Source organism: Aptenodytes forsteri, unplaced genomic scaffold (assembly GCF_000699145.1).
Source record: "Aptenodytes forsteri isolate BGI_AS27 unplaced genomic scaffold, ASM69914v1 Scaffold3, whole genome shotgun sequence".
Taxonomy (NCBI): domain Eukaryota; kingdom Metazoa; phylum Chordata; class Aves; order Sphenisciformes; family Spheniscidae; genus Aptenodytes; species Aptenodytes forsteri.
In genome coordinates, this window is record NW_008795283.1 from 2,422,093 (window position 1) to 2,446,186 (window position 24,094).

Sequence of the window (24,094 nt, forward strand, 5' to 3'; positions counted from 1 at the left end):
GCGCCACCAGAATACTCGAAGTACATTGCTTATTGATGCCCTCCCTACCCCAGGCATATCACCTTTGTATAAATAAAAATGAAATATACTAGCACTGCATTCAGTTTTCAGTAGTCTGATTCTTACTGTGAATTCTGATTCTCTTACGCAATTGTGATACCCCTTATCTCTTTCCCATCTGGTAATTTTATTAAAACATTCTGAAAAACAATGCACCACTCAGTATACGCATATCACAGACTTTAATAAAATATCTATAATGTCTCTTCTCTGTCTTTGAGGAACTCATTAATAACCTCCGTCTTGCTCAGAAATCCCTTACTAGCACAGTGAACTGTTGTCTTCCCTTCAGCCAGTTTCTTACCCCATGCAACTCCCTTTGCTAATCCTAACTGCCTGTAGCTAAACTTGATACTACACCACAAGTGAATTTAGTCTTCATTAGATCTACCAGTTTTTCCCTGTATAAAAGGTCAGTTACTTTTATCAAAGAAAGATCGAATTAGTCTGATGTGACTAATTTACCTTTGGTAAATCTAAGTGTCACTTCATCCCTATTTTTCTGTTTTCATAATATCCAAGTGATGAGACCAGACACTGCATATGGCTTCCAAATTAGAAATGGTGAAATGCTCCTTTATTGCCTTCTCCTGAACTCTACACCATAAAGATCTGTCTCTGTTAGGAGAACTACCTGTTGCTGACAGTGGATGTCAACAGTCAGTGGGGCTGGATGCTTAAATGCATCTGTATGAAGCTGCTCAGTGTTGTAAGCTAATGTCCAACCTGATCCGAGTTTCTGAAATTGTATGAAATGAGGTTTGTCCTTCTTTGTTGTAGTTAAACCTTGCTACTGCTTTTACTGTTGCTGAGACTTCGAATGAGAAGGCTGCACCAGTGAAAATGGAGTGAAGAAGTGTTGGCTGTGGTACATTTGGGGCTTTTTTGGAGTAGTGTCTTAGGTTCTCTGAATTTTAAATAAAGGGCTTTTGCATGCTTATATAGAAGTCCTGAGTCAGCATTTATAAGTGAGCCCTGCCAATGTTTACTACAATATAATGCTTGTCACTGGGGTTATCCCCTTGTCTGCAATGGTATTGTCATGGGAATAGATGCTGTGCGTGCCAATGTTAAGTATAGTTAGTTACCCTGAGTGGCCAGCTCATTAAAATCTTGCAAATAACCTCCTAGTTTAAAATAGTGCATTAAAAGAAGCTGGAAAAGGAGTTTCATTCCCCTTCTGTTTCTCCCTGTCTTCCACTGCTGAGTGATTTATGCAGTAATTTTTATAAACCCACTTTTAATTTTTGTTAGAGATGGTGTTGAGCTTCTCCCTTGAGAAACATTTTCATACTCCAGTGTATAAGAGCTACAATTGTGAATGAGCATAAAGAACAATAAAAAAGTAATCCCCCTACTTTTCATTAAAGTGACTTAGTGCCTCATTAGTTTAGCTCCTGTAATCTCTCTTTAATTTGACAGGCTGAAAGGCAACTTGTGATATTTTAGAAGAAAACCGTGGTACCAGGCCAGGCTATTTATAATAAAGGGGTGAAGGAAAACACCAGTAATTAGTGACAATGATTTGACTAAACAAACGTACACAAATTAAAAGTTTATTTTAAAAAATCCTTTATTTGGCAATCTGATGTTGTTCGTCTCTCCACTCAGCTAATGCAGGCCATTGCTTCTCAGTGGGGGCTGCCATTTTAATAACACAGTCTTTTATGTCCCAGCAGGGATCTGATTTGATGATGCAAATGTAGAAGGTCAGTTTTGGTGTTAAACCTTATTTGGAGCTGCCAGCAGACCAACAGCAATCTCTAAAGCCTTGGGGCAGGCTGGCAGAACAAAAGTTTGCTCCTGTTCTCCCTTTATCACTGCGTCCTGTGACAATTAATAGCACCAGGGAGCTTCAGCCATCGTCAGAGACCTTTGTTTTGATCACTGCTAAATGAACACTAAAAAGGAAAGTGCCTGTGTTAAAAAGCTTGTAATAGAGCATAAGAGGAGGATACAGATGGGGCAGGACAAGTAAACGTTAATTCTGTCTCAGTTGCTTGATGGGCAGTAGTTTCAGAAGGTATTGGGAATTTGGGAGGGTTGTCTGTTTAACCATGTTTTATATGTCTTAATGAGGGATACAAGGAAAGAAAATTAAATACCTTTGGAGTTGCTTTTGGGGCTAAATGTGCCTGCACACAGTGGCTCAAATAAGGGCAGTAAGAGACTCTCCCAAGCTTGTGAGCAACACAGTGGTTGCATCAAAGCAAACAGTGAATGGATAAGTCTGGCATAATCCCTGGCTCAAAATAGGCATTGCTTCTTGTTTCTTAGTTGAGTGAAAGAGTGGCAGCATGCCACAACAGATACACACAACAAAGAGAATTAAACTGTGCCTAAAGCCATAAAGCTAGCAGAAAGATACAGAGAAGGATGACGGAGTCAAGGCTTTTTCCCCACTCTTTGTGGAGGCAGCATTTTGACAGAATGAATAGGGCAGAGTAGCAGGCCAAACACAATCTTGTTACACTAATCAAGATGAGAGGGAGAGAGTCTGGATGAGCATGTTTTTAACTCTATGTATGAACAGCAAAAGCCAACTGTTAATGTTTTTATGCAAGGGGAACACCTTTATTGTCTACTTGTATAGCTGCTTGTACAGCACTTAAGAGGTGGCTGGGCTCTTTTCCCCAGGGTTGGCAGCTTGCTTTGAGCTGAGTTCCATACAAACTTACTTCACTTTTTGTAATATTATTCTCCCATATAAGCGATTGCTGCTACATTTACAGTTAGGGTGATCATCAATGGCTGTGGAAGCTTCCAGGTATATATTGAGAGGCAACTTTCAGAAGCCCCCCTGTGTGTAGTCCTCGTTAGATGACCGTTTGGTCATGAACCTTAAGAAGATTCAAATGTTTGATCTTCAAGTGGCTAGTTTTAAACTTTGATAACCTTCCATAAGCAAAATGGTGTCCTTTTCCGTATTTAGACAAAGTTAATGTACATGGGGGTGGATTTTAAAACCTCAGTTTTTATATTGCTTTGGATGTGTCAGCTTGAGAAATGGTTTGAACATGTCTCCATATCTTCAGATCTTGTTATGCTGTTTCCATATTAAGCTGCCAAACTCATTGCATTGAACAGTTATATGCATTGTTTCTTCTTAAGTCTGAAATGTCAACTTTTTCAACAGAGCCCTTCTGCTTGGCACACTACCCATCAGCCTTTCACAGTGTGATGTTTAATCCAGTAGAACCCAGATTACTGGCTACTGCCAACTCTAAGGAAGGTGTGGGACTTTGGGATATTCGTAAACCTCAGAGGTAAGATCTGGCTGTCCTTGTCTTATGCTGTGCTATTTCTTTCCCTTGAGAGGTAATGGTATGCCACTTTCTGTCTCTCTCTCTTTATTTTTTTTTTAAGTCAGAACATTACAATGGTAAGAAAAGATGCAGAACAAAGTTAACAGCAATGTTAGTAATGCCGAATTAAATTATTTTGCATAATTAACATTCTTCTCCATATGTACAATCTAATTTGATTTAAAATGGGGCTGGATCTTCAATGTTAAGGTAAGTGATTTTTTTGGAAGCCTGCCTGGCCTCACCACTGCAGATTAACTCGGATTGTTGTGTCAAGTTCGCATCATTATATTTAGCACTGGCTTGGTAATACTGGAAGAAGCCGTGGTGGGCACTGCCTGGTTTACAGTTTGTTTTTTTTCTACCCAGCTTAGTTTTCAGTGGCTGACTAGGGATTGTGGTCAAGGCAGCTTCTTACTCAATGCTTAAGAGTTTTATATGACTTCCTAGACACCTGGATAATCAGTTTGGCTGCATAATGTGCTTCCAGATTTGCATACGATTTTAAACAAATGAAAAGAAGAGAATAAGTTTGCAGTATGAAGTGTGGTTAGACTGGGTTCTAAAGTGGACGTATGCAATGTCTGATACCAAAGTTTCACGTGCATGAGAGCTTAAGCTTCTGTTGAAGTCTTTTTCAATCTTTCGGATTTTGAAAGTAATTTCCTTTTTTTTATCACAATAATCAGAAAAAAAAATTGAGCACCTCAAGTAAATGTTTCTCCCTTCTCCCCCAACTTTTATGTTTACATGTTTCCAGTTACAAGTGTAAGCGTAGAAAGGATAATTTCAAAAAAGTGAAAAGAGGGGAAAACAGGTGGTACTTGTTTTACAGTGCAGTAGCCTCAGCTATTTAAAATCTTCCATAGCAGACACTTGACTCTCCCCTTATTGGTGAATTTCTTGGAGTATCTAGAAGTGCATATCACTAAAAATTCTTCTTGGGTTTGTACTGTACAGAGAGAAAAAGCAATCTCATATGAAATTAATTATGACTGGCTTAAAAAAACTTCTAAAATGTTTAGACATCCATTACAACAGCAACCAAATTATGGTTTCAGGAGGGTTTATTATTCTTAAATTGTAAACATTAATGGTTTGAATTGATTTTTATTTTTAAGCTTGAATCAGAATTTGCATGCTGATGCTGGTGGCTCTAGAGCTCACTCACACTTGTAAAGTTTGCCAGAGCCCTTGTTGGCAGCTGTTGTGCAGTCTGCTATTAAATTTAGGTTTGATCAAATTTAACTGGAAGGGAGTTAGGAAGTTGCCTAAGCTATCTTTTCTTGTCCTTGTCAAACTTGCTATATGTAGGTCTTAGTTTGATGTTAGAAAGTTACTTACTAACTTCAGCATTTACTGAAAGATAGAGGGAGAGAAATACAAGACGTTAGGGTTATTTTGCTCTTACAAAACATGTTTCTTGGTTTTTTTGCCATAAAATTTCTGTCATTTTAACTTCACAAGGAAAAAACAGGCATGAACTGAACTAATATGGTCAAAGTTGGCTTCCTCTCGCCAAGCCAGCTGGCCTTATACTGGTTTTGCAGGATTCTTTGTTTTTCAGCTTCTACCTCAATTTTGTGATTTAAGAATGTCCACAGGTTGAGTTGGTCTTGCTTTCGAAAGGGAGTTACATCAAAACATTTCTCTCTTCAGACATTTATTCTCAGAGTGTGAATATAAAAGGAATTATGTTGGTAGAGTGGTATAGCTTATATCAATAGAAATTCTATATGGATGCAAAATTTAGATGAAGTCTTTCACTTGGGTAGCAAAGCGAAATGGGATCACCCCTGGAAAGGTTGTACAAGGCTAACAGGAATAGAGAGAGGAAGTAAGTCTCACTAGGGATACAAGCATTGACCCTGATAAATGCAGGAGCAGATTACTTGAGTAAGGAGTTCTCCTCTTACAAATTTTAACAGCTGCTTTCTAATAGCAGAAATAGTGCCTTTTTCTTATTTTTAGCTATTCTTGTTAAGACTTTGATCTCCAAAAGTTTCTCAGCTTATATATAAAAGTGTTGATGAGCTATTGCTTGGGGTGGTAGCTGCTATCAGGTCATGGAAACTCAGATCTCCAGTCTAGATGCTATCCTACCTTCTTCCTCAGTCTTAACCACAAGGCAAAGTGCTTGCTCTGAGCTTGTTGGGGGCTACTGTGTGTGTATGGGATAATGGTCTGTGCTCACACATTTAAGGACACACATTTTTAGCTGTACTGTGGCATTGTTCTTCCTAATGCCAAATATAAAATAGCTGTCACAGAATTTAACTGGTAATGCTTCTTGGCAAGTAATTTGTATTCCTCCAGGTTTAGCACCAGTGTGAAAGACTTAATAACCTTGGACAAATCTGATTTCTACAGTCTTTTTTGAATGATGAAAGGGGAGGGGAAAGGGTGCCTTATGTTATAACCTCTGGGTCATCTTGAAGGCCTTGCATAAATTAAATTGGTGGAAACTTGTACACTTACATCTGATGGACAAGAGCTACCTTTTTCTGGTCCTAATCTGATCAAAGTAAATCTTTCCAATTAAAAAGCTAAATGGTGGTGGTTAAACATCATACCTTGCAACTACAGTGCTGAAGTTCTGAGGTCGATAGGTCACACCACTTTTTCCATGCATAGGGAAACATGTGCAACACCCTTATTGTACAGCTGGACATACACCGCGTGTACCATGCAGCTGTTCCCTTAAGCACTGAATTTAAAGCATTTGCACCTACTAGGTGTGGTGCATTGTGTAAAATAGGCACATGCTTCCTGCCTGTAGCCTGCTCCTCCCAGAGGACTCAGAAACAGGAAAGTGAATAGTAAGAGACAGGCTGCTCCTTGCAGAGCAAATGTTGTTGACTGATGTTTAGAGCCTCAGACTTTGGCTGAGCAAGCTGTAACTTAAATGAATGCAGGTGATAAGTCTGCTTTCGGCTGCCGTTTTTCTAGGACATCCATCAGCTTTCCTCCTTTGCTTGATCAGAGATGCGCCCAAAACATGGTGAGAAGGGTATGCTTGGCTGAGGGAAAGAAAATGGCCTAAAGCACTCTGCTGCCACTGCAGTTTGTTCCCAGGAAATTCTCAGGGAAGAGGACTCTTTAGAGTGAGCTGTGTCCTGCTAGTGGGCTGCCAAAGCCAGAGTCCCTCATATTTAAATAAATTAGACTGGATTTCTAGTCTTTATTAAAGTAACAGAGCATTTGCCAAAACTCCCACTGGTCTCTGCAGATCTAGTTTGCTGATCTAGAAATATGGAACTTGGTTTTTAACGTATTTGGGGCCAATTCACTTTGTTTTATGAGGAAACAATTTTATTAATTTGTAGATCAGTTAAGATATAATCCTCACTCCAGTGAAGAGGTGGAAGGCAGAATTTAGATTTTCATCTGTGGCTTTTAGTTTGTTACAGTCTCTTTCGGGGAAAATACACTGTGAACTTAATTATCAGCAAAAAAAAAAAGTGTTAAGGATGAAGTAATCCACATAATGCTGTAAGTACTTGTGGTAGACTTTACATAGAACTGAAGTTGGTATGTGAGGGAGTTTGTGTATATTTTTCGTATTCTTATTGATAATAAAGGACACAAAGTGTAGTTTCAGATAAGATGTGTGCCAAAAGCATTTTGGCTGATGAATTTTACAGGCAGAATGGGTTAAAGAGCCCTGAAGTTCTCCATAATCTAGGGATAAACAGGAAGCTGCCTGTGTAACTTGCATGCCAGAACACTAGCAGAGAAAGAAGGGCTACTGTATCAGCTGCTCTTCTCATTGTCAAAAAAGTCTGTTAATGGTGGAAATCCTTGCTTCTCTACAAGTATGTAGCTCTCTTTTATACTGTCATCAGTATCCAAGAAAATGTAATACTGCCTGAGGTGTAGGAAAGATGAGGGAATAGAAGCTTTTGGGGGACACGATGTGGAAGTATTAACTTGCTGGGACTGATGAATAGCACAATATATAACTATAGCATAAAATTGCTCGCTCTGTCTGTTCCTTCCCTAGCCTACCTTTTTATTTCCATTGCTGCACGTGAAGTTCACTTGTGAGGGACTTTATTTTATGCCATAAGCTGTCAAGGGAAATTCCTCCTTTCCTTCAGTATTGATGTAATCCTTCATAATACTGTAGCCATTGTGGGAGTCTTTCAGTCCTATTGTTCCACCTGTGGTGCTAGCAGAAATTACTAGATCAGGTAAACTTTAGCTGTTTTGTCACGATGTGTGGTAGTAGGGTTTTGATTAGGGGTTGAATGGGTAGAAAGAAGGGGAAGAAGTGTAGATACTTTTAGATGTTTGCTGTGGATTGCCAAAACAGTAACTTCCAGTGGGTTAAGCAGGGCTGCAGCACTCCTCCAGTACAGGAAAGGTGAAATGTTTATATGTAGTTAATAATTTGCTGCTAGTATAGCCCTTCATGTAAAACTCATTTACCCCAACTATACTGTCCTATTCTCTGTCAGTTCTCAGATGGCAGCAGAGTTAAACTGATGCAGCCACTACTTGGTTTGCTTCGTAACTGGAGCAAGGGAATCCTGCTGCTGCTCCCCCGAAAAATCCAGAAAGCAAATGAAAAGCCTGGAATTCTGAAGACTAGCCGTTTGTGGCCAATAGCAGTACTGTAGCTAGCAATACCCTCACATAATATGTATTACGGCCATCAGCACGGGTGTGATAATACTCTTTACAGATATAAGTGAGGTTTGATAAGCCCACAGAATTCAGCTGGCCTTCACTCATTTGAAGGGGGTTAGGCTTAATGCTGAATTTCTGGTTTTAATCAGCAGAGGCTCCTCAGGTGAGGTAGTTTTTCTTTAACTTTGTTCAGCTTGATGATGCACTGTCAGAAGAGGAGTGATTTGCTGTTAACTTCTAAACTTGTATAGCAGTCAGCGGAATATGGCTAATTGTGCAGTTTTAAACTAATAGCTCTAAATTTTCAAATCTTAAATGGAGTAGTGATAGCCTAGTAGGTTAGAGAATTCAGATATAGATTCCACTGCTTGTCAGAAACAAATGAGCTGCATCTACTTATTTATCTGGAAAATCTGAGGATTTTTACACCAGAGCATTTTTCTCCAAAATGCACTGCTCTTCTCCAACTGGGTTATAGGAGAATTTGTCTTCTAGCTTGCTGTTACATGCCTCCACCCAGGAGAGTTGGTTTTATCTGCTTCTTTAGTCAGGCAACACCAAACACCTCTACAAATTAAAAAAAAAATATTTTTAGGGTTAGAAAAAAAGTCATGATTATGAGTAGGTTTTATTCATACACTGTGAAATTGGTTAACTTTCTGATGGGAAGCTGGGAGTGCTTTATGCTTGGCTAGTACAGTGAAGAAGGTAATTGAAAAGCCAGCATTTCTTGGCATGCATGGGGAAATTTAGAGACAGTGGCACAGCTCTGAATGGTGAAAAGTTTAGCTCACTTCATATAGTCATAATTTGATTAGTCTTGCTGACTGAGTCAGGATACAAAGGCGGATTCATTTTGCTTTTTCCCAAAGTTCATTCACAGCTTGATATCTCTTCTGTCTCAGATTTAGTGCAGCAATTGAGATCCCCCCCCTTCTCCCCCAGTATACTAATAAGATCTGAATGTGGTGGGCTGGCCCCTCAAAAATAGCATATGAAGCGCTGTTAAAATAGAAATAAGTCCAGCATGATTACAAGTTGATTAGTGATTCTGGAAATCTTATTTTTCTATTTTTAGAATGTGTGAGTATTGCCGTTCTTTCAGGTGGATGTTAAACTGAAACCAACTGTATTGTTTCTTTTTTAAAAACAGTGCATTGAAAAGCTTAAATGTGGTCTTCATTAATGAGGCTGTTGTAAGGCACTCACACCAGTAGATGGGGTCTGGAAGCTGTGCCTTTTTTAAGAAAATCAAAAAAGGCAAGTCTGTGCATCTTAAACTGTTTACAATAAAATATGTATTGCAAATATGTATTGTTACAGAATTGCTGGGGGCAACTCAGCAAGACAGTTTACATATATATTTCAAGCAGTGACTGTGTAACTCCAGCTATTTTTATGTACTCATGTTTTCCCTTCTTGCCCTTTTCCATGCAGCCCCATGCCCATCTCCTTCTTTTTACTGGAATCAAAAGGCTGCTTTTTTCCCTAAGAAAATATGGTAATTATCCCCTTAATTCTCTCTTTTCCTATGTTCCCTCACACGTACACTTATATTGACTAATCTGGAAGTTTTTGAGATCAAATTATTATTGGCCTGTCCTATTAATGACCATCACATACTTTTAAACTGGTTTTCATACTACAAAAAGGCTGTTCACAGGCTGTTTTCTGCTTGTGATGGGACTGTTGAGCCTGTGCTTTTTACACAGTGGGATCCATTTGTGTGTCCAGTTCAAGGGTTAAAATGCTAAGTATCAGAAATATGTATCTCAGGGCATTTTTGTGAGCCTGGGAGGGCTTATTAAAAGCTCCCAGGCTCTCATTCCTGCTACGTCCATTGCACTAATTCTGTGGTTGACCTGGTTTTTTTGAGCCAACTCATCAGGCTCAGAAGTCAGAAAACTAACCTGGAAAAGCTTTGTAGCTTTCTTATGGCCTAGCAAGTTGAACTAGGTTCAGGGAGGGCCTAGTGAATAGTATAGATGATGGAGAAGAGAGAGGGAGGCCTGTAAGGCTGAGAACAGGAGAATAAAAAGGAAGCAAGACCTTCCTCGTTTGAGGAGCAGTGAACTATTAGGTATGTTCAGCTGTTTGTGGTGTTACTGTTTTACTTGCTTCAGTTTCTTTTGCTACACTAACCTTTCCCTTTTTTGTCTCATCAGCATGTTCTTTACAAGCATTCCTGGTGGCTTTTTAGAAAGTAGAAGAGGTGAAACATAACCAAAGTTGGGGGTGATTTACCTTCCAAGGCTGCCTGTTTCATGAGAATAAACTACAAGCAGAGAGTGTTTCTGCTTGACACTTGACTTTTTATGTTCCTGCAGTACAACATAGTGATCCAGGGCACTGGTCTTGAGTGTTGAGTTCTGGGAATGCTTTTGTCCCCAGAACTCAAGTACTGGATTCAAGCTCTGAGTGAGGTAGAAACGCTTACATGCAATAGACCTTTTTAAGATTCTTCTGAAAATTCAGGAGGCCTGTGCTGCCTGTGTAGTTACGAGTCAATGTACTCAAAAAGCGCAATGATTAGTTAAAAAAAATCCTTGACCACCAGGGCAAACCTGGTATCCCTTGGTGACTGTAAACCTTATGGCATATTTTAAAAGCTAACTTGATCATACAAGTCATAATAAGCCCAAGTTAAAGGAGTGTCAATTTCAGTGTTTTCCATCAATGCTTTACAGACAAAGCCAAATAGGAACATTAGTTCAACTTCAATTTCTTTCTTTGTCTTGGCTGAGAAGTAACTGCAGTTTAGAGCCTTTTTAAGCAAACTTTTTTGAGCTCACATTAAATAAATATTTGTGTCTCAAAAAACACCAATCAAGAAGGCTCTCTTAATGGACTTCAAACTAATGTCAAATTTGCCTCCTGCACTGAGAATTCAGAAGAAGCAAACTCCCAAGCCGTGGATGAGGAATACCCGTTGTTAGGTATCAGTGAATCACCTAGTGATTAGGTCATTAAATAGTAAGGAAAATACAGAGATGGAAATTTCTTCCCTGTAATAGACTAATTAGATTCAGGGGGATCTTGAGGGGGAGGACTCTTCTTATCATGTTTATGAATGTCGGGGTATGTTGATCTTGCCAATGTGTGGAGGACTTTGAAGGTTGTGGCTGTACTGTGCTGCTGGTCTCCAACTGACAGTGTGTTCTCTAAAGTCTTTGTCTTGAACAGAGCTTTTTCTGCCAAGTGCTAATTACTAGGTGTTCAGCTTAGTCGTTGTGCTGCAAGAAAACACAATCCAACTCTTAAAACAATGTACTGAATACATAACTTCTGGTCCAAATCTACTGGAAATCACAGGTGCTCAGTACTTCTGAAAATCCAGTTCTTGGCTCCTGATTGCTTTGCCTTATAGTTTCACTTGTTGCATTTAGTTCACAGCCTTTTAAAGACCTGATGAGTATTACCTTCTTGTTTCTGGATCAGTGGAATGGTCTCTGATGGCAAGAGGAACTGTACTGTACTGTAGTACAGTACTGTATGTACTACATGACTTCTTTCTGTGTAGGGGTATGGAATATCTGTACTCATGATAATCTAAGGACGTAGAAGTCTTGCAAGTGGTTTATATTACAATGACATGCTGACATGTAGTTGGAAAAGTTAGGTTTCAGGTTCACAAGTCCTTTGTCGGTTTTGAAATAGAAGTGGTAGCTGCCAGAACTACAGGCAATTTGAGAATAGTTCTTCGGAGTTTAGTTAGATGCATGTCAAATAGACCATCTTTGCAAGAGAGGGCTAAGTATTACCTCTGAATAGAGGCATGGTTTACTTTTTTGGGTTTTTTTTTGTTGATGGATGGGAGCGCAAGGGAAAGGGAGATGATGAGTTTTTGCAGCTCTGTCTGTACCACAGGTGATGTTTATAGCCTGTTGCATAGAGAGGACTTTAGAAACCTTTGTGGTGATGCAGAAGGTATTCTAAGGTCATAAAACCAGCATCATAACTGAGTTCAAGTCCACAGATTTAGGTCTCCAGTGGTTGCCAATTTTAGTTTCCAGGCTTGTACCTTCCAGGTATTTGATCCTTAAAGATCATACCAGAATGGAGACAGCAGTTATTTTCTGAGAAATGCTCATGCACATGCTGAGTTTTATCCTTTCGAGCTTATCTTCCTGAGCTCACTCTAAAAAGTAGCTGTTGCATAGTTTTATCTGTGTGTTACCAAGATGTCTGGTATGTTGGCTGAAATACTGAGCTGCTGGAAGTGCAAGTGTGGGATCCAGTATTGTTGATGATTGAGTTGCAGGGGATATTAATCTGGGGGGTAACCACAGGATTTGCTTCTGACAATGAGTTTAGTGAGGTTCAGGGCTCTTTAGAGGCTAGAACTGGTGGATTGGGAATTTTCTCAAAGTAGCATCTTTGGTTGTAATTGTTTTTTCCTTACAGGTTTTTAATAAGATGTAACATGATGACTACAGGAGTGGGATGGCAGGAATAGTATGTGGAGATTTAAGGTTTTTCTTCGACTGTTTTGCATTTTGACCCTGCATGTAAAGGAAAGAAGCTTGTGATTCTAATCACTTCTAATGCGTGTGCTTTGGGATTGCCCAAGGCCCTGCAGATGGAGGAGTCCTCTACATCATTGAATCAGCAGCTACCTGTTTAAGTTATTTCAGTGCAATAGAAGTGTGCTGCATGTTTCTGTTTGGAGACCTTTGTCAGCTCTGCTCTGAGCAGAGCACTGTATTAATGAGTGCAGGAAAAATGTGTGTATCTTGGCAACCGCTTTTTCATTGTCAAGCTTATCAGTTCAGTTCTTTCCCTTCCCGGTTGAACCATTTATTGTGAATTTTGACTAACTTCATGCTGCTTAAAGTAATTCATTTAGCTAGGTTACAGTATAACAAATTTTAAGTGCTATTTAGGCACTCACCAGTATGGGTCAACCACACCACCTCAAATAGTTCAAATAACTATTTGTCTTCTCTCGCAGTTCGGGAAATACAACTCATCCCGCACATGTACCATCCTCATCTGTTTTGCTTCTGTGCTACTGAGGCAGTTCAACTGATCTGTGTCTCAACCTAGAATTTGAAGCTCTCCTGACCAGGTCCAACTTGGCATATTTGCCCCAAATAACACAGAACCTAAACTTAGATTCCTGCCCCCCCCCCCCCCCATTTGTTTTCCATTATTTCTTAAAAGTTCCTTTTAATGTCATAGAAAGTGAGCTGAATGTTTCTTAAGTTCATGGGGATTGAATTATTCTTTTCTGGAAATCTTTGGGATGTGTTGAAGTAACTTTTGAATGGTAATGGCATCTGTGGGAGTGGTATTTTTGGGATACTTTTTGGCTTTGTTTTCCTCATTGTAACCACAAATAAATCTCCAAACTGTTTGCCACAGGTTTAGCCAAAATTACTTCTTCAGTGTTAGAAACATCTGAGGTAGTCTCCTCTGCCTTTCTAGTAGGGGGCCACTGAAGAAAAAAGGGAGTACTTGCAAATAAGCCTTTTTGACTTTGGGCAAAGAGGGATGGTGACAATCATTAAGGCTTTAGTCATGCTGACGGCTTAAGTGGTATTTCTGCTGGGAAGAGCACTTTTCTGCATATGGAATCCTTTGTTGTGGTTGCCACTTTTGGCCAGTTGATGCTTTTTTTCTTTCTCTTCTTTTTCTGTTTTAAAGACAGAAGTGCTGTGCTGAAGTTGCAAAAGATGTAAATCAGCAAATTTATTGCTAGATATTTTCTACTCTGAAGCAAGTGATCTTTTCTGTTGCTAGGTAGTCTAGAAATATTTAAGTAAGTATGTAAGTCTGCCGAATACTGCCTGGTATTCAAGTGTGTGAAGCAGGTGCTGTAGTATTTTTCCCACCTTTATGTCTTGTCCTTATTGCGGAATTAACTAGGACAGTACCGTAGGAAGGGCCCTCTCACTTAGCTTCTGTTTTGGATGTACACTTTCCTTCTCTCATTCGCAGTCCTGCTTTATGCCTGACCTTGTCAGCCCCTTTTGGGATAGAGGGTTTAGCTTAGCTTTTTCTATGTTTAGGCTGGTATCCTTCCTGAAGTGGAGTGTATTCAGGTTAGTCCACTGATGTGCAAACTGAAGATCTTTGAAGTTTTTTTTCAATGACAGAATGAAAGATTTTTGACTTTCGTCTAGCATCCCCAGATTTGTTGATCAGACACACAACTGAGTTTTTGAGTATTGCAGTTCAAATTGTATAATAAAAATGTGTATTGTTAGTAGTTCAGCTTTTAATTCTTTGTTGTTCTCAGATAGGGCTACGGTGACTCTTCTTCTGTTCAGCTTTTCCTGTCTTGATTTAGTAGTTTTCTCAAACCTTCATTAGTTGAAATCACATTATCCATTGCAGATAGTTAGCCCTCCATCATATGCATGGGGATCTTCTGATCTGAAGATTAAGCATTTTCACACCTACCAGCATCCCCACACTAGCCCTGGTTTGGTTCTGGCCAGGCACTTTAAGCTAGGTGCTGTCCCTTTGCTCTGTGGGATCCAGCTTGCTCCCAGAAGCAGCAGTGGTATTCAGGTTTATAATTTTCAAGAATATAAGTAGCTTCATGCAGTAAACAAGAAGTCAGGAAACCTGGTTTTGTTTCACAGTGTTGGGTAGGTCTGTTGATTGACCTCTCTTGCCCTCAGTTTTTCCTGTATCAGGGAATGGGAATACTGCCTACTTCAAAAGCCTCATGATGCTTAATCTTTTTGTTAGCTTTGAAATTCTCTAGCACACAGGTCTTTCTAAAGCAAGAATTTAAAGTGCAAAGTATTGTCCGTGCAATGCAAATTTAAAAAGTATAAAATAGTAATCTGTTGTTCAAAAGAAGTTCTGATTTAATGGGTTTTTGTAGCCTGCTTTCTTAAGGAAATAGGTCTGTGATCATAAAAGCCTTGCCCTAATCACCTTTATGCCTCATTTAAATGAGGAGGGAATTAAAATGAGGAAAGGAATTAAGAGATACCATTTTTTACTTAAAAAAAGAAAATAAAATTTGAAAAAAAAATAAATATTGGTGACTGAATACGAGGGAGAGATCCTCTTAGTGCATTTACTGGGAGAACATCTGAAATGTTAGTTCAACCCTATTGTAAGACAAGGGAATTAGTCTTTGAAACATCGGTCCATGGGAAACTGTGATGGAACCAACTTGATGAGACCAAAGTTGTGTGTGCAGTTGCATTCAGTTACCTTTACATGATAATTTCTATTCATCTTGTACCTTACTTATCAGAGGCAAAAGCTTTACTGATTCGAGACTGGACTGTGCTTCTGCAGGAGCATCTTGGATCTTGCCACTTTTCCTGTCAAAAGAAAGGCCTACTTTCTTGTTGCTGCTCTTTTCTTTAATTTCAGCTTTTGTAGCTTTGGTAAATTAAAAATTCATGCAGCTTTGCTAGAGAAAAGAAGGGGGGTGAGTGTATATGTATTACTGGATGAGAGAACAAATCTGTGGCTGATGTTGCTCAGCTTTCCTAATGCAATACAAGAATCGCCACACAGAAACGTGTGTAGGAAAAAATGCTTCATAGGACTGCAGTATTGATATGTGACTGCTTCTGCATAGACACTAAGGTGTGAAAATGGATTTACTCTTCAGGAGGAGTTACCAACTTTGACATTTTTCTGAGGTAACATTCTCCGGTATCTGTTCTTTGTGTTATACTGACTTCGGTGTGTGCTTTGTTTTGGAAACCGCTTGTGTTCCTTCATTTGGCCTAAAGGTCATCTTCACATGCCATGTCTGGTTGTATTTGCATCTTCTCTGTCTGGTTATCTGATGGAACCTACTCCTTTGTATGTTGCTGGATTTAGCTGAACAGTGTTCTCTCTCACAGTCTGTATTCCATCCTACAAGGTACTATTTCTGAACAGGCTGAAAAATGGACTCCAACTGTAGAATTTAGGGATTAGTGTCGTGGTTTAACCCCAGCTGGCTACTAAGCACCACACAGCTGCTCGCTCACTTCCCCCCAGTGGGATGGGGGAGAGAATCAGAAGAGTAAAAGTGAGAAAACTCATGGGTTGAGATAAAGACAGTTTAACAGGCAAAGCAAAAGCTGCGCACGCCAGCAAAGCAAAACAAGGAATTCATTCACTCCTTCCCATGGGCAGGCAGGTGTTCAGCCATCCCCAGGAAAGCAGGGCTCCATCACGCGTAACAGTTACTTAGGAAGACAAACGCCATCACTCCAAATGTCCCCCCTTCCTTCTTCTTCCCCCAGCTTTATATGCTGCGCATGACGTCATATGGTGTGGAATGTCCCTTTGGTCAGTTGGGGTCAGCTGTCCCAGCTGTGTCCCCTCCCAACTTCTTGTGCACCCCCAGCCTGCTCTCGCTGGTGGGGTGGTGTGAGAGGCAGAAGAGGCCTTGACTCTGTGTAAGCACTGCTCAGCAGTAACGAAAACATCCCTGTGTTATCAACATTGTCCAGCACAAATCCAAAACATCGCCCCATACTAGCTACTGTGAAGAAAATTAACTCTACCCCAGTCAGAACCAGCACAATCAGAAAAGGAGGAAAATGATCAGGTGATTTAGCTAGCTTGCTTGTGGTTGTTGGACAGTTGTTCTTTACTCTGCATTCTCTACTTTCTTTTCTTTTCTTAATCTGGCTAAATGTTTTTTTTTCTTTTCCTGCAAAACTATTTTACTGTCTACTAGATCTCATTTATTACTTACGTTACAGTAACACCTAGATGTTTCAAGCAGAGAGTGAGAACAGGATGCTCTTGTGCCTGCTGACTCTCAGATCTGTAGTGAGGGCAAGCCTGGGACAGTGAGAATGTTTGGGAACAGGTCTGTAAAGACCAAAACAAACCTTGGATGGAGCTGGAGGAGGATGTGAAACATACAAACAAACGGGGTTTTTTGTTTGTTGTTGTCATTTGCTACTGTTTAATTGCTGTAATGGCAGAGGTAAGCCTTAAGTCCTAAAAGGATAGAAGTAATACAGATGAGGGGGAGAGTTTAGTATACTTTATGCCTTTGTTCTTGTCATCTTCCTCAAAATACTGAGATTCTGTAGGTTTTTTCCTATGAATGAAGGCAGAATAAACGAAAATGTAATGCTTTCTGGAGAACTGCCTGAGATCACTGGTAAAGCAACATTAGCATTCAGTGATTCAATTAGATCATAAGGGCCAAACCACACAAGTCTTTGCTGTTACAAGGTCTGGCTGCTCTGGGTACGTAAATCTGGTGATGTTTGACGTTCTTAAGGCTCCAGATTCTGAAGTCAGTTATCAGATAAGAATCTCTCTTATTAAAAAAATTAATAAATTATTTCCCTCTTGGTTTGGAGGGAAAGGTGAAGCTTCTGTTCACCTTAGAGCTTGCCACACATGAAAGTTTATTAATGATGGGGGATTCCTTTTTATACTAATTTACATGTTCCTGACCCTAACAGTAAAGAGCAGAAAGAATGACATGTTTTTGAACATGCAGAATCTTCACCCTAAATTCCCTACTTTTCCAGTCTCGGTGGATGCAGTTGGTTTTACTTGTATGTTCTTTTTGAAGGAAAGCAAATGTGTTTAGTTTTGCTAACAATACACAGCCTTTATTTTATTTGGTTATTCTTTAAAGTCAAGCAAATACCCCTTACTTCCTGTTAAGGATTCTGGGGGATGTAGTTCTTGAAGAGAGTTCTTGTAAAGGTAGTGAGATAATCAGAAATAGTGATGACAGAATTTGGAAAAATGAGCATGTTACTGAGAAATAATAAAATCCTGAATATGGCTTGTGTACCTTTTTAATCTTAAGACACTGATGGACTTCATTCACATTTGTTAACAATTCTGAATATACATAGAGAACCTCACACTCTTTGACATGACTTACTTGCTTTTCAAAGAAACTATCTTGAGACTTCTGAGAGACCTGTAATCTACTTTAAAAAAAAAATGTATGCATGTTAATTGATCTTGTGCTTGCTTTTCTATTATTGGTTAATTTGGCTCTTTCTAAGTGTTTGCTCCAGACTAAAGAAGAATTGTATGTGTTTTTACACACACAGAATAACTTTCTTCCAAATAAAAACCCAAACCCTTCTGCAGTTTTCCAGGCCAAGATTCTGTTTGCCAAGCTTCATTCCAGTTCTTTCTGCACAGTTAGAAGTTCCTCAATTTTGTGGTTACAGAAATGCTGACAAACACAGTTGTATGCAATGGTGTGTATTAGTTACGAGCATTCAATTCATTTTTTCCTTTTAAGGTCATTCTGTCATTAAGTTAGTTTCACACACTGCTGTTTATGACATCAACACTTTCTCCCTTCCTTCCTTCTCCCTCCTAAATGACACTCATTTCCCAAGGACAGTGTCTGTACTGCAGTTCATTGTCAGATTTGTAGCTTATAAAGAGAAGCTATTCAATGGTTTTATTTAATGGTTCTATTTAATGCTGTCATGCATGCTGCTTTTATTTTATTTCTACCAAGACACTGATCTTCTCTCAGTTTTAATGGCCACTGTCTGTTGCCAAGCTAACTTTTGAATAGCCTGGGTTAATCTTATGTTACCACTCAGGCAGTCGACTTTTCAAAAAAGGATGAAACAACTTCTTTGTTTAGAAAAGGGGAGAGAGGAGGAGGAGGAGGAGGAAACGCCTGTTTCAGGTATAGACTTTTCCTGCAAATTCTGAGTGCAGTGAGACTACTTCTTCCCTCACCCCACTAGCTGCCAGTAGAAACGGATTTATTTACATTAGTGGTGCTACTCTTGGATTGAAAGCTTTCCATTGTTTGGCTGAGCTGGTATTTAGTTAACGTTTGAGTGCTGCCTGTGTGCAGCATATCCAACTACGGAAATGACCATATTGCACATAGCTGTCCATTCTCTCCCTCCTCAGCCTCCCTCCAGCTCCAGCATGTGTGTTTGGATTGTAATGTTCCATCTGTGGACTAAATATTTCTCTTAATCATACGAGATGACTATTTTAAAAACTCAGAAGTGCATGTGTGTGTCTCTGTATTGCTTCCAGAGCTCATAGACAACATCAGCATTCCATGGCTGGCTGCGTGAGCCAAATTTGGAAGCAGACTAAATCCCAGAGTAGCCTGGGTCTGCATTCATAAAGATAATGCCTCTAGCAGAAAGGGCACCCATCTTGTTCAGAGGTGCCCTTTTAGGGTTGTCTTCAGATTTCTCACTAGCTGCCACGGTCTGTGTCTTCGAGAGGAGAGTATTGCTTTTAGTCTGATGCATCAGTAAACTTTTTAGTAACTGCAAGAAGGTGTTGCCTCTGAAATTCCTTTGCTGGAGCATGCAATAAGGAGCAGGCAGAAGTGGCAGTTCTAACATGAGCAACATATCCAAGCATGTTTACACAGCCCCACGTAATCCTGCATGGAAAAAATCCCAAAGTAGCACTGACTAAAGGTACAGAGCAGCACCATGATGCAACCGGGAAAGTGGAGATAGTCATTTGAACACTGAACATGCTTAAACACAGCTCTCCCCTTCCTCTTCCCTTCCCATCCCAAAAAAAGAAGAAGAGCAAAAGCTCTGGTTCTGATTAGTTTGAAGATCTTTAGAGCTTCTTGATTCAGACATCCTCTTTAGTACTAATGAATATTAGTACTGGTTTAATACTGTAAAAAATAACGTAACTTCCCCCAGCTTCTTTCTTGGAGATGGCTGACTGCTTTTTTCCTGCAATTTTGATGGAGATGGAATACTCTAGAAGACATCTTGGGCAATTTTTTTTTTTTCTTCCCTAAAGACAGCATGGTTATTCTATAATCAACTAAATTTTATAATGGAAGATACTGAAGTCTTGGGGTTCCTCAGTTCTAAATACTGCTACCGTGTGCACTGCCTGCAGTAGGAGGCAGAGGAAGAGAGATTTCTCAAATCCTTTATGTCTTCTGTTAGTGAGCTAGGTTCCTAGCTTTTCCACCAAGATGGAGCCATGAGCTGCACTCACTCCATACCCCCCCATCATATTTCTGACCATCTCTCTCAGACGTTCTCTCATAGGAGGAGAGAGAGAGCAAATATTTTTTCTCTGTTTGGGTCAGGAAATGGATGTTTGGGGGGTTTTGGTGTCAGTTTGTCTCTCTTCATCCCCACCTAACTACCTGCTGCCTCTTTTCATAGCTTGTTAAAGGAAAACACTGCAGTTAATTTAACAAACCCTTTCAAAGAGACAGAGGGAAAGCAAGCAGGACACAGCAGGGTGGGCAAAACAGAAAACCACTGTCTTGTGATTAGTGCAGCAAAATGCTGCACATGGAGCTATAGAGTCTGATTTTTGGGGACAGAATTGAGGCAAGTGGGGAAAGTCATCGGCGTGTTACTCATATATGAATGGCATATGGTTATTTTAGCATTTCTTTATCAGCCGAACTTAGACCACTGCCTTTTTTATTAGTGTGGGGTTTGGGTTTTGGGGGGGTTTTGTTTTGTTTTTTCTTTTTCCTTTGAGCCAAATGTTCAAGGAACTGCAGCATAAACTGTATTTCCATTACACGTGTGGCTGAATTGTGTGGAGTGAGGGTATGAGGTAGGCAAAGCTGTGGATCTTTTGAGGGGTCTTAACTATGCAGCTCCTTAACTCTAGACTTCTTATGTGTATATGATCATAATTTCTGAAGTTCTAGCCTTTCTTACTTCATTTAATTTCTGAAGTAAAATATTCTTTTAGAGCTTTGTTACATTGAAGTTGCTGAAACACAATACAGAATTCAACTCCAAGAGGTGTTTTCTTTGATAGCTTTGACTGCTATAGGAGCTTTATGAAAACATCTGTAAGCAGAATGGAAGCTAGTTTATTATTACACTACTATTACTATAAAATATAATCTCAAAATATTTCAGGCAGGGCATAATAATAGTAACCATGGAGACTTTGCTTGAAGATTTGAAAGGATGGGGCATCTGGTAGGCTTGCTGACTTGTAGGCAGGAGAGAATTCCAGGTGGCAGTTTAGATTGAGGAGGAGAACTGGTGATGAGGAGAGGGATTTAGTCCTGGTGCAGTAGTGGCTGCACCTTAAGTCTTGTTGGTGCATATATGTTATGGTGTTCTTATCCATGGTGGAGAACTCGTGTATTTTTATAGAAAAATTGACCTTTCTTCACCAAAAAAATCTGGGTTTATTTCTTCTGCATGTTTTTTGGGTTGAGGCTTTGGTTGGTTTTTGGATTTGGGGGTTTTTTGTTTAATTTTTGTGTGTTGTTGGGTTTTTTTGTTTTGTTTTGTTTTGTTTTTTAAGGAAGTGGAAACTTCCATAGAAAAAATTTTTGGCTTACACAAACCTATCCGGGGGGGGGAGAAGTCATGTGTGTTTTGGGTTTTTTTTTGTTTTGGGTTGTTTTTTTGTTTTTTTTAGTGCCTGGCTGAGTATTTTGAGATGGCTGAGTACTTTAGTGATCTTGATGAACAGAAACTAGGGCTGATGAGGGGGATCCTAAATCCTTGTCTCTAAGGTTACAATTTCTAGTATTAAATTTTCTCATGGTTTTTATTAAAAACCATAAACACTATTAAGAGAAGCTCAGCGGCTTTGCCTAGGAGGAGAACGCACACATATGTGAGAGAGCAGGACTCTTCATGCTGGTACAGGCATTCAGAAGTTTTGGTGCCCAGCTTGAAGCTCTTACTAGTTGGCTTTGAAAATGTGACTTCTGGTTCCTTTGTGGCACCCTGGCTTTGACTGTTCAGTTCACAAAGTGCATGTGTGCGAGAGCAGTGTATTTCTAGTGCATTCATTGTGTGGAGTCTTCTATTTTGTTTTTGGCTTTGTTGAACTCTAGCTTAGGAACAATAGTTTTTTAACTTCACAGTATCTCATGTAATGATGCGTGCTTCAACCTGCATGGAATGTGGCTTCCCATCCATGTGGAGTGACTCATTTTTCACAAATGTTGGGGCATAGGGCTACATCAGAAAGTATAATGCATTAAAATCTATGAATAAACTTCCTTCTAGAATCTGCAAGTTCTGTGTTGGTATGCCTTGTCTGGTCCAGAAGGTGCATAAAAGTCACAGCTCTTAACAAGATTTGATGGGGATTGCTCAAAACCTGTTAACAAAAGGTCGAGCTCTGGTACTGCTTAAGGAGGTTTCGGTGATCACTGAACAAAAAAAGGGATAAAATGTCTTCCTTCTTTGTCCCCCTTTCCGTACACACAATCACTTCAAGTACAGGGATTGAATTAAATCTTTGAAAAAAAACAGAAAGCCTGTACAATGCAAATTGAATTTCAGGTATGCTTTGATTATCTTTAGGTTCCTGGATGGAACAAATTCCATATTCTGTTACTGTTTTAAAGAGAGAGCCTGGAAACTTGTGACCCTTTGTTTTTGTCTTGTATATGTCAATAAGAACTGATACAAATACTCCAGCTCTGATCATACAGCCTTATATGGGACAAGGAAACTAGCTAATTCAACCATGTGAGAGTTTTAGGTAATAGTGTCATGTAGTAGCATAATTGTCTTGCCTCCTTGGCAATATTTTTAGATGAAGCAAGTTTGAGACTAGCTAAGTGACTTATTTTAGCATTTCTTGCAATAAGTTGTTGGTAAGATGGCCTTTTATTTAAGACAGCTGGAACTGATTGTAGAGTTCAAACATCCTCTGATGTGCTGTAGAAATGTAAGCAGAAGCAGAAGTGCGATAATGGTCAGAGTATCTACAATCGGAGAAAATGCCATCTGGTGCCAGAGCAGAGGGGGGAAAAAAAAAAGTTTGGGCTGGCTGGATTCAGGCACCAGCTGAACAAAAAGAGCTGAGTGCTGGTAGGGTCAGTCTCAAATGCAGACATCCCAGAGGTACAAGAACAGCCTTTTTAAGGCCAAGGCTACTCTGAGACTTTGCTCCTGTGTAGCAAATGTATTTGTTATTAACAAAACTACTCTCAGTCTTTAACTTTTCTCTTCTGAAGACTTCATAGTCTTAGCATTTTGATAGTTTGTCATTCAGGTTTTGAATCAAGTTTGTTCAGGAATTGATGCTTTGAAGCAGAAACTAAATATAAGATTATAGTTCACTGGGCTTATTTGTTTGAAATGACTCAGTAAGGTTAAAGAGAGAGTTCTGTCTTTAAGTAGTTCAGTTCAAGTGGCAGCCCATCTCACTTGTTTCGTCTGTCTTTTCTCAGTTCGCTGCTCCGCTATGGTGGAAACCTCTCCCTTCAAAGTGCCATGAGTGTTCGGTTCAACAGCAATGGAACCCAGCTGTTGGCACTGCGTCGGCGCCTTCCCCCGGTCCTCTATGACATCCACTGCCGGCTACCTGTCTTCCAGTTTGACAACCAAGGGTACTTCAACTCATGTACTATGAAGAGCTGCTGTTTTGCAGGTGATCGTGATCAGGTAATAAGCAAGCAATGCTGTCCTGAGTCTCCAGAGTTTCCATGAGTGTTTGAAAACACCTCTGTAAGGTTTTTTTTTTCCTGATTCAGGAGATAAAACAGGAGGCAAAACATGTGTAGGCTTACCTCAGAACTGTTTTGCAGCGTAGGCTCTGAAAGAAGAAAAACATATACCAAAGCACATGATAAATTTTACTTCTTGTTTGATGTGATCTAATACTTACTTGGAAGGTGATATTCACAAGAAAAATATTTGCAGAGGCTTTTTAGGTCCAATTAATATGATTTTAGAACCATGAGTAGACAATATTATCTGCATATGATAAGGAAGCATCTTCCTTTTGTTTCAGTATTGCTACTGAGTGCAGTAGAGGCAATCCCACAAAACATAAATATTGTGGATTTATAGAGTTATTGCTTCTTCAAATTATAATGTTTCTCCTTTAATACTGTACTACTGGATCAGATTATAGGTCTTTATAGTTCAGTGTTCTGTAAGTGGTGATGGCGGGTGGTTAGGAAGGAATAGTTTGTTACTTCACTGAGGCAGGACTCTGTCCCTACTACTAATCACAAAGAAATAGGTCGCACATAAAGTGACTAACAGCAGTTTGTGTGATTCTAGAGCTGGATATTGTCTTTGGACAGCTGTATTTAATAACCACTAACACTGTTTAAGGAAAAAAAATGTATTTTCAAGCTATGATAGTATAGAACTAAGAGCTGAAACTTTCTTTGCTGTCATCAGTAAAATTCCTGCAGTCAGAATTTGGTCATTAATTCTATTGCT

General features: G+C 39.6%; 1 protein-coding gene across 1 annotated transcript in view; it reads left to right on the plus strand.

Annotated features, from left to right (window-relative positions):
- The window catches only part of DCAF5 (DDB1 and CUL4 associated factor 5), a 73,706-nt gene that overhangs the window by 15,154 nt on the left and 34,458 nt on the right, over window positions 1-24,094 (plus strand). The window contains exons 5-6 of the mRNA XM_009279288.1: window positions 3,197-3,326; window positions 23,092-23,305. Of these exons, the coding sequence (XP_009277563.1) occupies window positions 3,197-3,326; window positions 23,092-23,305 (344 nt within the window). The remainder of the gene's footprint in view (window positions 1-3,196; window positions 3,327-23,091; window positions 23,306-24,094) is intronic.